General features: G+C 44.6%; 1 protein-coding gene across 2 annotated transcripts in view; it reads right to left on the reverse strand.

Annotated features, from left to right (window-relative positions):
• The window catches only part of PRKAR2B (protein kinase cAMP-dependent type II regulatory subunit beta), a 131,208-nt gene that overhangs the window by 86,443 nt on the left and 31,303 nt on the right, over positions 1–13,462 (reverse strand). The window contains exon 1 of one of the 2 annotated variants that reach the window (XM_083182975.1): positions 12,605–12,707. The exons of the other annotated variant lie outside the window; for it this stretch is intronic. Within the exon in view, the coding sequence (XP_083039101.1) occupies positions 12,605–12,659 (55 nt within the window). The 5' untranslated portion in view covers positions 12,660–12,707. Of the gene's footprint in view, positions 1–12,604; positions 12,708–13,462 lie in introns of those variants that run through there. 2 annotated transcript variants of the gene reach the window in all.

The raw sequence follows: 13,462 nt of genomic DNA on the forward strand, positions 1-13,462 counted from the left end.
CCCCCGGCACCGGGGCGCCCCCATCCCGACTCGCCTGGGGCGCTCCGGTGCCTTGCACCGGCCCTGGCGACGCGATTAAACATTGTATAAGCACCCTAATGGGTGCTTACAATGTGAAATGCACCCCCACGTGACCCCCCCACTATAAACATGAACCCGAAGCGTGGCGAGCGCAGCCAGCCCGCGAGGGGCGGCGGTACGCGTCCTCCGACCTTTTCATACCCACACTATCCACGTCGGCGTGCAGTTGAGAATAGAAAGTGTGGCGAGCGCAGCGAGCCCGAAGCGTGGCGAGCGCAGCGAGCCCCGCGAGGGGACGCGGATACCTGTGAAGCCCGCGAGGGGACTCCGATACCTGTGAAGGTATCCGCGTCCGCTCGCCACGCTTCGGGCTCGGTGGCTCGCTGCGCTCACCACACTTTCTATTCTCAACTCCACGCCGACGTGGATAGTGGGGGTATGAAAAGGTCGGAGGACGCGTACCGCCGCCGCTCGCCACGCTTCGGGTTCACGTTCATAGTAGGGGGGGGGGGGGGCGTGGGGGTGCATTACGATCCTTTATCGCATAGGGGGCAAAAATCGCGTCGCATCGCATGCCATGCAATGTATGCCATGCGATGCGACGAGATGTAAACATCGCGCGATGCACATCGGGGGCGCCGCTATAATACACTAGTACCGAATTTGAATTTTTTTTTAAAACACTCTGATTGGGCCGTCCAGTGTTTTAAACTTTTTTTTCCAATTCTGCTGTCACTGCTAGCGCTCCTTCACATTGCTAAACTATCTTCCACTCCCCACCCGCGGTTTGCATTACAGTGATCGCATGTGGTTAAAAACATGCTCCTGCAATTCGATAATTATTATGTGCAGCACATATTATCTATCAACGCAACATTCGACCGGCGGGCCCACGCATCGCATCATCCCTAAAAAGTGCATACAATCATTCGAGTTATAGAACAAATGTGGTCGAATTCGAATAATTGCATGCAATATCTCGCAAGTGTATGGGCTACGTAATGTGTTCACTGCTTCATTCGATTTGATTTTAATCAATCGAATAGTGCAAATCGAATGCATAACGAATAGTAAATCGAATGGAAAATAGTGAAAATCGAAAAGGAGTAAAAAAAAGAACATCAGGACAGGTCGAATAGTGCAAATATAATCAAAACTTAATCAAAAATTAAACCTTGTGTATGCACTATTAGATGTACTTTAGATTTAGACTATATTGCTATTTGGCCCTAGGCCAAAAGCAATCTACAGGCAGGGGGACAGCGGAAGGCAGGGGGACTGCAGCAGACATCTTGGTGGTGGCAGGGAAGGGGAGTGGCCAGCACAGAGGACGGGTCCAGCAGCAGCAGCAGACCTCCGGCTCCGGCAGCCCCAGCCCTGACATTTACTGTCAAAACACTAAAGCAGCAGCAGCATGGGAACACTGCTTGCTCCTGTACTGCTGCTTCAGTGCGGTGATTAGTAGATGTCAGCGCTGGGGCAGCATTGCTGTAATCTGTGTAGGTGGCTGGAAGTGGAGGCTTGCAGTGACAGCAGCTGTGCTGTTTGTCTAGAATCAGCTACAGCATAAATAATGGCAATAATAAAGGTAGTGAGCATGTTAACCCCTGGCAGTGAGCATGTTAACCCCTGGCAGAGAGCATAACCCTTGCCAGAGAGCAGGTTAACCCCTGGTAGACATGTCAATCAAATGGAGGGAAAAAAAATATTAATGTGGCGCTTATAAAGAAATAAAATAATCAAGATCCCTCAAATAATAAATAAATTGACTTGTAGACACCAAAAAAATTAACAAAAAACATTTATTTAATAAGTACAATTTTCAGTTCACCTAAAAAAGGTATCGAAAGCACTTCACCAAAAAAAAGTGAACACAGTTCTCCATTTTGGCATTGAATACACTTTCGGTGAACTGCGGCAACTATGCAAAAATCCCCATAGAAATACAACAGCGAATAGTGGCGACTAGAAAACGACAAATTGGCCGGCATTCACTGTTCGTTCGTTTCTTTTCGCCAAAAAACAGCCCTGTGCGTTGAAAATAGCGATTAAACAAGAGCATTGAATATTGCCCTAAGGGCAAAATGCAATAGGGTGAGAGAATCAGAAAGTGAGAGATTTGGTAAGAAATCTTCAGTTTTTTTAAATCGGCAATCATTTACACTGCAAAACCAGTTTCATTTTGCAGTGTAAATGATTGCAGCTTTAAAAAACTGGAGATTTCTTACCAAATCTCTCACTTTCTAATTATCTCACGCTCAGAGCCAGGGCCAGATGTATCAAGCATCAAAAAGGGGCAGACTAGATGGGCCAAGTGGTTCTTATCTGCCGAGATAAAATTGAGAGTGATACACAACTAGCCAATCAGCTCCTACCTACCATGTCACAGGCTGGGTTTGAAAAATGACAGGTAGCAGCTGATTGGCTGGTTGTTTATCACTCTCCAATTTATCACTTTTGAAGTTTGATACAGCTGCATACCTCCCAACATGACCCTCTCCAGGAGGGACACATTGCTCTGTTTCTGGACTTCTCCCTTAATTAATGATTGCCATCACCTGTTTCACACAGGTTGATTGATTAGAAAGGCGCTTCAACACAGGTAATGGCAATCAACCTGTGTGAAACAGGTGATGGCAATCATACATTATGAGGGAAGTCCATAAACAGAGCAATGTGTCCCCCTCCAAAATGTCTCTCCCCGGAGTGAGCCAATACATGGGGAAGGAGAATGACCAGTATCAAGAGTAAAGGTAATACTTACTGCCCTAGACTGCCTGCCTGAACATGGGGACCCCATTGAGGCTTGGGTCCGGGTGTATTATTTTCACCATCCTGTCGCCGGGCCTGTGGGAAGACACTCGTAACCGTTACTTCTGTCAGCTCCATAGCGCCTTTGGCAGGATTGACGCTGCTGCTGGTAATGGACGGACGGGCGGGATTAAGGACGCTGCTGCAGCTAAGGGACGGATGGGAGGAATGACAACTGCGATGCTGCTGCTAAGGGGCGGGCAGGTGAACAGATGCAGATTGCTGCAGTCCAGTGTTCCTTTCCTCCCTCTTCTAGCCCTGCCACCCGCTGCTGCCTCCTCCTCTCCCTCCGTCTGCCCTTACCACTGGAAACCACGGATTTGTTTTTGGGGGCTGGGTGAAATGTGGATGCCCCCAAAATCAATATAATTAAATGTTGGGCAGAATTAAGGGGTGCCCTCCAGCGCAGCAGCTGCCTAAAGCTGCCTACTGGTAGCTCCGTCCCTGGTTACACCTGCCCCACCTGCAGGCCTGAGTGGATGAGTTTAAGAGCATATTTAACAATGAGTGATATTCTTTGTTATCACACATTACTCATCTTGAATGGAGCTCCAACCAATTAGCTCCTGTCTTTTTCAAATACATGACAGTTAGGAACTGATTTGTTAGAGTTAAAAACCCTTTCACACATAAAAATACAAGATTTTTGCACACGAATGTGCATCAACTGAGTTCTGGTATTTGTTTAGGTCCACAAACATGCTTTCCAGCTTGATAGACCAGGGAAATTCCCAGGTCACATATGTGAAATGAGTTTTAGTGAGGGGATAGAAGAGGGAATATGTCACAGACTTGAAGAGGAAACAACAATCAGTTCTCTGGAATAAAACAGAAGACGGGAAGGGAGCGGGAGAGAATTTTGGGGAACACTGGGTACTTGTTTCCTAGCACGGCGCCTGTCGCAGGTGATCGCATACCTTAACTTAAGGTATGCGATGGACGCGACCAACGCGATTTCAGGGCTATTTTTAGCCTTTTCCCCGACAATTAAAAAATCGCGTCCATCGCATGCCTTAAGTTAAGGCATGCCGACGTGGATAGTGGGGGTATGAAAAGGTCGGAGGACGCGTACCGCTGCGCTCGCCACGCTTCGGGTTGGCGTTTGTCGTGGGGTGCCGTTAACAATGGGGGGGCATTTGACCCATAAGGGTGGGTATACAATGAAAATTGGGGTCTGGGGGGCATTTAACATTGGGCCCAATGTAAAATTGGGTCTCAGGGACCAATTTACATTGGTTCCGATGTAAAAATTGCATAGATCGCATCGCATGCAATTTGGTTGCATGCGATGCGATCAACGCAATTTTTTAGGATCCGATGGATACAATCAAAATCACAGGCACTGTGCTAGGAAACAAGTACCGAACACTGCAATGCATCTACAGTATATTGTGTGCCAGTATTACAATAAAGGTATGGAAACACATGAATTGACCTTGTTGCTTGAGCAAAATCTGACATGGAAAAAAAAATAAAAGCTAGATTCTAGAAAAAAAATATTTTGTACCTTGGCTATATCACACTACACATAGATTGGACCTTGTATATACACAAACTCTTGTAGATCCACTGCAGTAGTGCAATATTGGTACTTGTGTATTATCACGGCGCCCATCGCATCGAATCGCATACCACTAAATAGGGTATGCGATGCGATTTTCGCGTGAAAAAAGGCAAAATGTACAATTAAATATCACATCGCATGCCAGTAAATGGCATGCGATGCGATCGCATGCGATTTTTAATTGTACAAGCACCCTGATGGGTGCATACAATGTTAAATGCCCCCAGAATGTTAAATGCCCCCCCATTGTCAACGCCACCCCAACTATCAACGACAACCCAAAGCGTGGCGAGCGCCGCGAGCCTGCGAGGGGCGGCAGTATGCGTCCTCCGACCTTTTCATACCCCCACTATCCACGTTGGCGTGGAGTTGATTTTAGAAAGTGTGGCGAGCTCTTCGGTTTGCCGTTGATAGTGGGGGGTGGCGTTGACAATGGGGGTGCATTTAACATTGTAAGCTTGTACGATTAAAAATCGGATCGCATTGCATCGCATCGCATGCCGCTATATCGCATGCGATGCATGCAATGTACTAAGTTCAACATTGTGGGCGCCGTGATTATACACAAATACCGCAATATTTTATAATCACTTAATGTAGTTTTTTGTTGTGAGTGCACATGCATGCATACTATCTGCACTACCACTGTACTCGCTCATGCACTGCATATCATGTTCAACCTGAATTACGATATACAACGTTTTTACAGCAGTAACAACTGAACATAACATGTAAAATAATAGGCATTGAGCAGCGAAAGAAAATTGGGAGAGTTCCAGCAGGTGAGTAATGCAGGGGCATCCTCCTGCCCCCAGTGCCTTGATAGGCTGATGTAATAATATTTAGTGTGATGATCTAATATCTAGCAAAGCAGATGGACAGGCTATTCTCTTGTTTTTGCACTACAACTGGTCACTAGATCGCAACATCGGACCACCTGTAACAGTAGTGTAAGATTGGGTGAGGAGAAGGAGATGTGAGTGAAAGGGACCGAACTCCTCCTCTTGTCTGGCTGGATTGCCTTCTTCTTTGTTATGGCTGCAGTGTACTGTAATAAGTCAGGATGCCAGCTGATGACAGCTTTGATGCCTTTGGACCCTGATGCAATCCACTGGTTGCACTGCCACTAGTTATACCGCTGAGTCCAATTTAAGCAGTACACATGTTGGACTTGAAGAAAGCCCTAAAAGATTGTCCATGGAATGTTCTTTTGGGGGCGGTAGCAGCTGAAAGTAAAAAAGTGGACTTCACTCCAGTCGCCTGGGAGATGAGCTTGTCAAGTTCAGACCCAAAAAAGAGCATCCCCTTTGTAAGGAAGGGACTGCTTCAACTTGCCAAGAATGGAGTCAAAGAGTGCATCTGGCTGTAATAGCAGATGTGGATATCCTAGAACCTAGGATCACAATATCTTGAGAGGCCTCTCCCAGATATAATTCCCTTATATGTTCTGCCAAAAGAACAAATTCTGACCTAGTGCGGTTTCCATCTGATGGCTGACACTCTACATGCTAGCGTACTCTTGAATAGGTCAGGCCAACCCCAGATGCCTGATGCCGCAACTCCCTGGCTATCTGCTGGACAGTGCATCAATGGCCCTTAGGAGAAAACTGCAATTGCAGAACTCAGTTGCAACTAAAAACAGACAGAAAGCTACAAACAACAAAGGCCTAATTTAGCATGAGTTGTAGTTTTGCGAGTAACTAGTATGCAGCCCAGCACAAGGAAAGGTGATTCCACATTCCAGGTCCTTCCCGAAACACGACTGCAATAGTCTGCAATCGTATTGCATCTTTAGGGTAGCCCCTTCCTGCGCAGCATAGTTGCGAAGGCAGGTGTAGAGCTGGGTTTGTTCCCACCACAACAGCTGCATGTGATGTCATGCATCCAGCGTGACCTGTCCTGCAAACGGTCCAGACACACCTTCAGGCTTAATACAAATACATTTACAGATGTAGCCACGCTCATCTATCCTGTTGGCCTATCCACCCTGGCTTTGATGTCGGACCTTTCATATGCCACAGTATATCACTACACCACACCCCTCTATAAACTACACTACATTACTACTACACAACATCCCATCAATATACCGCTCTAAATCAGTACAGTATATTCCCCTATATGTCGGTGCACATCCCTACATTACTTACAACCTAAACTCTGCACTACATTACTACATACCCGCCATACACAGCGCTACATCCCTACACTGCATCCAACTTATACTCCACACTACATCACTAAATATCCCCTATACACCACACTACATCACTAAAAACATCCACTCTATACTCCACACTACATCACTACACTACATCCACCCTATACTCTGCACTACAACACTACACTGCATCCACCCTATACTCCGCACTACATCACTACATATATCCTATAGGCTGCCCTATATCACTATACTACTCCAGCTTATACTCCGCAGTACATCACTACACTACATCCACCCTATACTCTGCACTACAACAATACACTACATCCAACCGTTACTCCACACTACATCACTACATATGCCCTATACGCTGCCCTATATCACTATACTACTCCACTCTATACTCCGCACTACATCACTACACTACATCCACCCTATACTCCGCACTACAACACTACACTACATCCGCCCTTTACTCCACACTACATATCCCCTATACGCTGCCCTATATCACTATACTACATCCACCCTATACTCCGCACTACATCACTACTAGTGTTCCTTCTAGGAACAGGGGCGGGCAGGGCGCCGCTACACGGGGGCAGCATCAAGGGGGCGGATCAGGCCGGCAACGGCACTGTTCTGGGCGGTCCCGGGCCGTCGCCGCCATAAAAGGGCCGTGCCCGGGCCGCGCCGTGATAAAAAGGGGCCGGCCCGGCTGCCGCCGTGACGGCCATCACTGAAGGGGGCAGGCCCGATCGCCCCTAAGGCTCTGCACTGCCGGGGAAGTGCCGGGCATCGCTATCTACTGCAGCGCCGGGCTTCCCCGGTACCACCAAAGGAATGGGAGGCAGGCTGTTTTAGCGGGGCGCTGCCAATCGGGCAGGGCGCATTGTGCCCTTTAAAAACAGCCTAGCGGAAACACTACGCCACACTACATCCACCCTTTATTCCACACTACATCACTACATCTGCCCTATACGCTGCACTACATCACTATACTGCATCCACATCTCCCCTATATGCCAAACTACATGACTGCACTGCACTAGATTCACCAAAATAATCCATGCATATACAGTCAGGTTTTTAAATATTGGGACATTGATACAATTCTCATATTTTGGGCTCATACACCACCACAATGGGTTTGAAATGAGCCAAGATGTGATTTAACTGCAGAATAATTTGGGGGTATTTACATCCAAATCAGGTGAATGGTGTAGGACTTACATAGGCGAATCTAGAAATATGGTAATGGGTGGTCCTAGATCTAGACATAATAGCCGGGGGACCTTTGTGCAGTTTAGCAGCGTGGCAAAAAGGGAACGTGGCCTCATGGGAAGGAGGCGTGGCATCACAAAAAGGGGTGTGGTATTACACTTTAGACCATACACAGTAATGCCCATTACACATTTTAGCAAACTCTGTAATACCCATTACACAAAGCCACACGCCGTAATGCCAATTGCACATAAGGCCACACACCATAATGCCCATTACACATTGTGCCACACATCATGATGCCCATTACATACTATATAACAAACCGTAATGCCCATTACATATTTGCCACATAAGTGCTGCTTACCTACGTGCTCAATGCTAGGGGGTTCTTGCTTGATGGCACCATAGTACCCATTACACATGATGCCGCACACCACAGTACCCATTACACATGATGCCGCACAAAAAAGTACCCATTACACATGATGCTGCACACCATAGTACCCATTACACATGATGCTGCGCACCATAGTACCCATTACACATGATGCTGCACACATAATGCTGCTTACACATGATGCTGCACACCTTAATGCCCCTTACACATTAAGCCACACATTATGTGTAATGCCCCACATACCGTCATTTGTAGCATCCCTTAAGCAATGCCCCCAAAAGTGCCACTTACTGTAAACTTTTATATGAGCCTTCGCTGCTGCTGCAGGGAGAGATGGAGAGCGGTGCAGCTGCTTCTAAGGGGAGAGGAGCAGAGCGCAGCGCAGAGCACGCTCCCACTCCCCTCCCAGTGTCCCCTCTAGCCGAGTGGACATTGGAAATATTGTGCGCGCTGTTGTTGTGCGTGACGTCGGGGAAGCACGCCGGGTGCCGGCACCACATGATTAAAGGGGGGGGGGGCGCTGAGGTGAAAGCGGGGAGAAGAATTGGAGCGGAAGCTGCAGGGGTGACAGTCATTGACAGCTGGGCAGAGAGCAGGGGGCTGCCCGGCTGTATTCAGAGCACTGCAGGTCACGGCTGTTTGAAATAATACCCCTTTCACAACAGAAAATGCAGGGATTTACCCAGGAATATGGTCCCAGGATCATGCAGGGACATTCCCAGGCTGACCCCTTATACACCAGCCTAGTCCCTGCATTTTCTGGTGTGAGGGGAAGAGACAACCACTCCCCTCTCCCTACCCCCCTTTAACCAACCAGCTATATCTTCGGAACCAACTGACCCATTTACATGAGACCAGTATCATATTGAAGAGCTTTTGAGTTGGCTTCGAATGATTTTGGTCCCGTGAAACTGGGCTGTTCGGTTCCAGAGAAATCTGCCCTCAAAGAACATAAACAGTCATGAAATTACATTTAAGAAATTAAAACGGTTTAACCTCAATATCCCGGGAACCAATTAACCCATATGGATCCAGCCTGGTATCAAATTGAAGGCCCAGCGATTTGGGTTCGACTGAGATCAACCTTGAGCTTCAGTGAGGCCGAAGGGGGATTTGGGAGCCTGGTGCTGGTTTTATAAAATCCACGGAACCCCGACTTGGTTGTTTCTGTGATTTTATGAAACCAGGACCAGCTCTTTCAGCCCGGGGCTGGTTATGCTCAGGAGGGGCGACCCCACGCATTTTTTTTTCCATTTTTTATTTTTAACCCTTTTTTTGGACAGAACCATGCACAGATCACAATGATCTGTGCATGGTTCGGTCAAATTCGCCAGCCAGGACCTGGTCTAATTTTTTGGCGATTTTTGGTAAACTTTACCAAAAATCGCACCCTATTACATGTGCGAGTTAGATGCTTTCCATTGGGAAAACATCTGGATGCGAATTGAAGTGTGACTAAAAATCACCACTTCAATATGTGCGATTTAGCCGCGAATCGCACCCTATAAAATATGCGATTTTCGGGAAATGCCCGAAAACGGCATATTTTGCGGGAAAAAACCCCGCCCAAAAAAAAAAATCCCCACCCATTACATTTCGCCCATAGAGTTTTTTTAAGGCAAATAAGTGGAATGTTATGCAATGGCCAAGTCAATCACCTGGCATGAATCTGATTGAGCATGCATTTCACTTGATGAAGACAAAACTGAAGGCAAAATATCCCAAAAACAAGCAGGAACTGAATTTGCAGTAGAGGAATGGCAAAGCATCACCAGGGATAAAACCCAGTGTCCGTTGATGTCTATGCATTCCAGGCTTGCAACAATGTACAGGTACTAAAAAGTGAAAGTTTGATTTAGGATTGTTTCGTTTGTCCTATTACTTTTGGTCCCTTAAAAAGTGGGAGGCACATATAGATACCGTTGTAATTCCTACACATTTACTCTGATTTCAATGTAAATACTCTGAAATTAAATCTAAAAGTCTGCTGTTAAATCAAATCTTATTTGGTTAATTTCAAACCCATTGTGGTGGCGTATAGAGCCCAAAATATGAGAATTGTGTGTAAATGTCCTAATATTTATGGAACTGTGCAGTGACAACCATAAAGGTATTGACCAATTTCTCTTCCAAGCCTCACTTGAACCATTCCTCAATCCTATGTCTGCAGTCTTAGTCTACAACAGTGCATGTATAACAGCTTTGGATGTGTTAGCTCCATGTTGTAGCCACATTTAGCACAATCCAAACGTAAACCCTGGCAATGATTTCCTCTACTATAAATATATTCTGACCACTGTGGCCAAGCAAACCTGCTTTAGATACCCAAGATTAACCTAGTCCAAAAAATTGTCCCCTTGCTGCCAACTCGCCTCTCTTCCCACCTCCACTGCATTCCTCTTCCTACTCAATGTCTATGACATTGCCAGTAACTTTGAAATGTATGCTGCCAGATCTATCACCCTACACCAGGCTTTCCCAACCACGGTCCTCAAGGCACACCAACAGTGCAGGTTTTGTAGAAATCCAGGCTTGAGCACAGGTGACTTAATTAGTACCTGAGTGATTCTGATTAAATCATCTGTGCTGAAGCCTGGATATCACTAAAACCTGCACTGTTGGTGTGCCTTGAGGACCGTGGTTGAGAAAGCCTGCCCTACACCCTACTTCTCCTCCAATTACCTTTTTCTTCACTCATTATTACTTATTTCCCTTCTTTTACTTGTTACTGGAAACAAGGTCATCTTCTCTCTTCCACTTCGCACAAAATCTAAATTCTTACAAACATGCAAATCTACCTAAGCCATCACCTGGCCTTTTTAGTCACCTCTAACTTTCCTACCAGCTCTACCTAAATGCTACAAAAAGTGCCACATATCCAAAATGCTCATTATCTTTCAACCCTTTTCCAGTTTCACTTACAGTTAACATCACTGCACTCAGTCCTGTTCCCCCAAGCCCACTGCCTTGTTTCATCCTTGACTCCACACAGTCCCCAAATCAGGTCTCTTGCAATGTCTTGTCAAATCATCCTTTAAAACAAATATGCGGGTGTATCGTAACTGCAGCGCGCCTGAATTTGGCATTTGAGAAGCTGTTTAACAATGCTAATCTCATGAATTCTTGTGCGAGACAGGGCTGGACATGCAAACAGTTGATTAGCTTCAGGGGTATTACGAAGCTACAAACAAGTCAATCACCCTCTAAGGACTTTTGTCACAGTGCTAACTATTCCATATCCTACCTTGCCTGATCCTCCCAACCTATAATTCTTCAAGTACGCTCTAAAAACCAACTGCTTCAATCATATCCTACATGCGCCTGAAACAACTTCTCATTAGGGAACAAGGTTCATAGTTATGGAGACAATTCTTAGTTTATCTCATTTTTATTATCCTGGACACAGTCCTCCACGTTAAAGTCTACAGCATTGATCACAATAGTTAAGCCCCTCACATATGTAAAAATAATGAAATAAGAGGAAAAATGTTTCAGAAGTTAACAGATTTATAGTATACAAATTAAATAGCCTCAAATATTGACATTTAATGATGTTGTTGACTCCATGCCTACTTTTTTGTTCCTCCATCTATAAAAGATGTAAAATATACCCATTACATGTGTCGCACCAAAACTTACTTAGATTATACAATATTATACTGTAACTTAGTTGATAAACCATACAGGATCATAAAACATGATCACATTTATGGAAAGTACCTTAATGCGCTAAACATTATTCATAGTATATTACAGTTGTTTGATGCTAAAATCACACACTGGGAACAGAGTATTTCAGACATGGTAATATCTCAATTAAAAATCTAATACAAAGCTCTCAAGCACATAAAAAGCAACTAACGACACAGCAAGCAAAAAAATGGCAAGAACTTTAAATCATTTATGAAACAAGAATTTTTCCAATTCACAGCTGCCCTCCAGTAACACTCTCAAAGAGGCAAAAAGCCCATCGAGGCAGCACATTAATCCAAAACATGAAAACCCTAAAAGCCACCATGATATCTGCACATCATTACAGGATCTTGTAGCATTTATTAAGAAAAAGTCTTGGTTTATTTTGGAACACATGATAAAGAAAATGTCACAAAAAAAATCAAAACTAACAATCACCTGTACAGAAAATTGTATGGAAGAAACATTCACCGCAACAAACTAATGGAACTATTTTGCTAACATTTATTATTGTAATAATAATTACAATCAGCATGTATGATTTTAAATTTTAATGTAACAAATTATTACACAGATAAGTACATGCATGTATTTCTAAGTTCCTAAATAATTACTAAAATTCATCACTTTTACAGGATTGTTTTGGAAAAGAAGAGAATAATACAATTCACAAGAAAACCTTAGCCTGTTTCAGACTGGAGTTTTACCCTGCTTAAACCGTACTCACCATTATTGGATGGGGTGACCTTTTTCGCATTATTAATTCCAGATTTAGAAGTCATTTTCAACAACGCAAAGGGATGAAAGCATTGATTCCCCCGGCATGATCATCACTCTTTTCTCTTCAATGTCAGTATCAGGTTTTGACACTGCCCGGAGTGTGACGTAATGAAGCATAACAGGGTCTAGAACCACCAGGCACATACTCCACAGCCAATCAAAGGGCAGGGATTTTCATTAATTACATACCTCATGGAATGTCAATTCAGATGCAAATTGCAGCTTGAAGAATCTGCCTGTCTCACTGTGAAGCATAAACTGTCAAGCGTGGCTTGCTCAATATTTCCTGCACCAAAGTATATTTTTAGTCAAGGAGAACTCAGGTTACACATCGATAACAATAGCATAAAACAGCTTGGGAAGCCAAGACATCTTGTATACTCTCATTACAATTTATCATGTTATCTGATTACTCCAATTTTCCAGCTGCTACAGTATGATATATAACAATGCAGACATATTTCTGCAGGTCTAAAGTATCCTGCAGAAATGAGTTATTCTTCATCACAAGCTAAACATTTCCAACTGCAAGAAATATTCAACTCTATGGACTGTACAGGTTATGTTAGCTACGTAATGTAGATTACAGATATTGCAAGTATTGAAGGCACTCTCCGATCACACAATGACACAAAGCCAGAGAGGCTTAATGCTTTTAAAATGGATGCAGAACTCCATATGACCTACACATTGCCATTTTATAGGAAAACATCAGATATAAAAAGAATTACAGTGCTATGGAAAAGCCTAGCACTATCTTCATACCATAGGCACAATGATTTGGATTCATTTGGATTCATTTGGA

This window comes from Crinia signifera, chromosome 4 (assembly GCF_055691185.1).
Source record: "Crinia signifera chromosome 4, ASM5569118v1, whole genome shotgun sequence".
In the NCBI taxonomy this organism is placed as follows: Eukaryota; Metazoa; Chordata; class Amphibia; order Anura; family Myobatrachidae; genus Crinia; species Crinia signifera.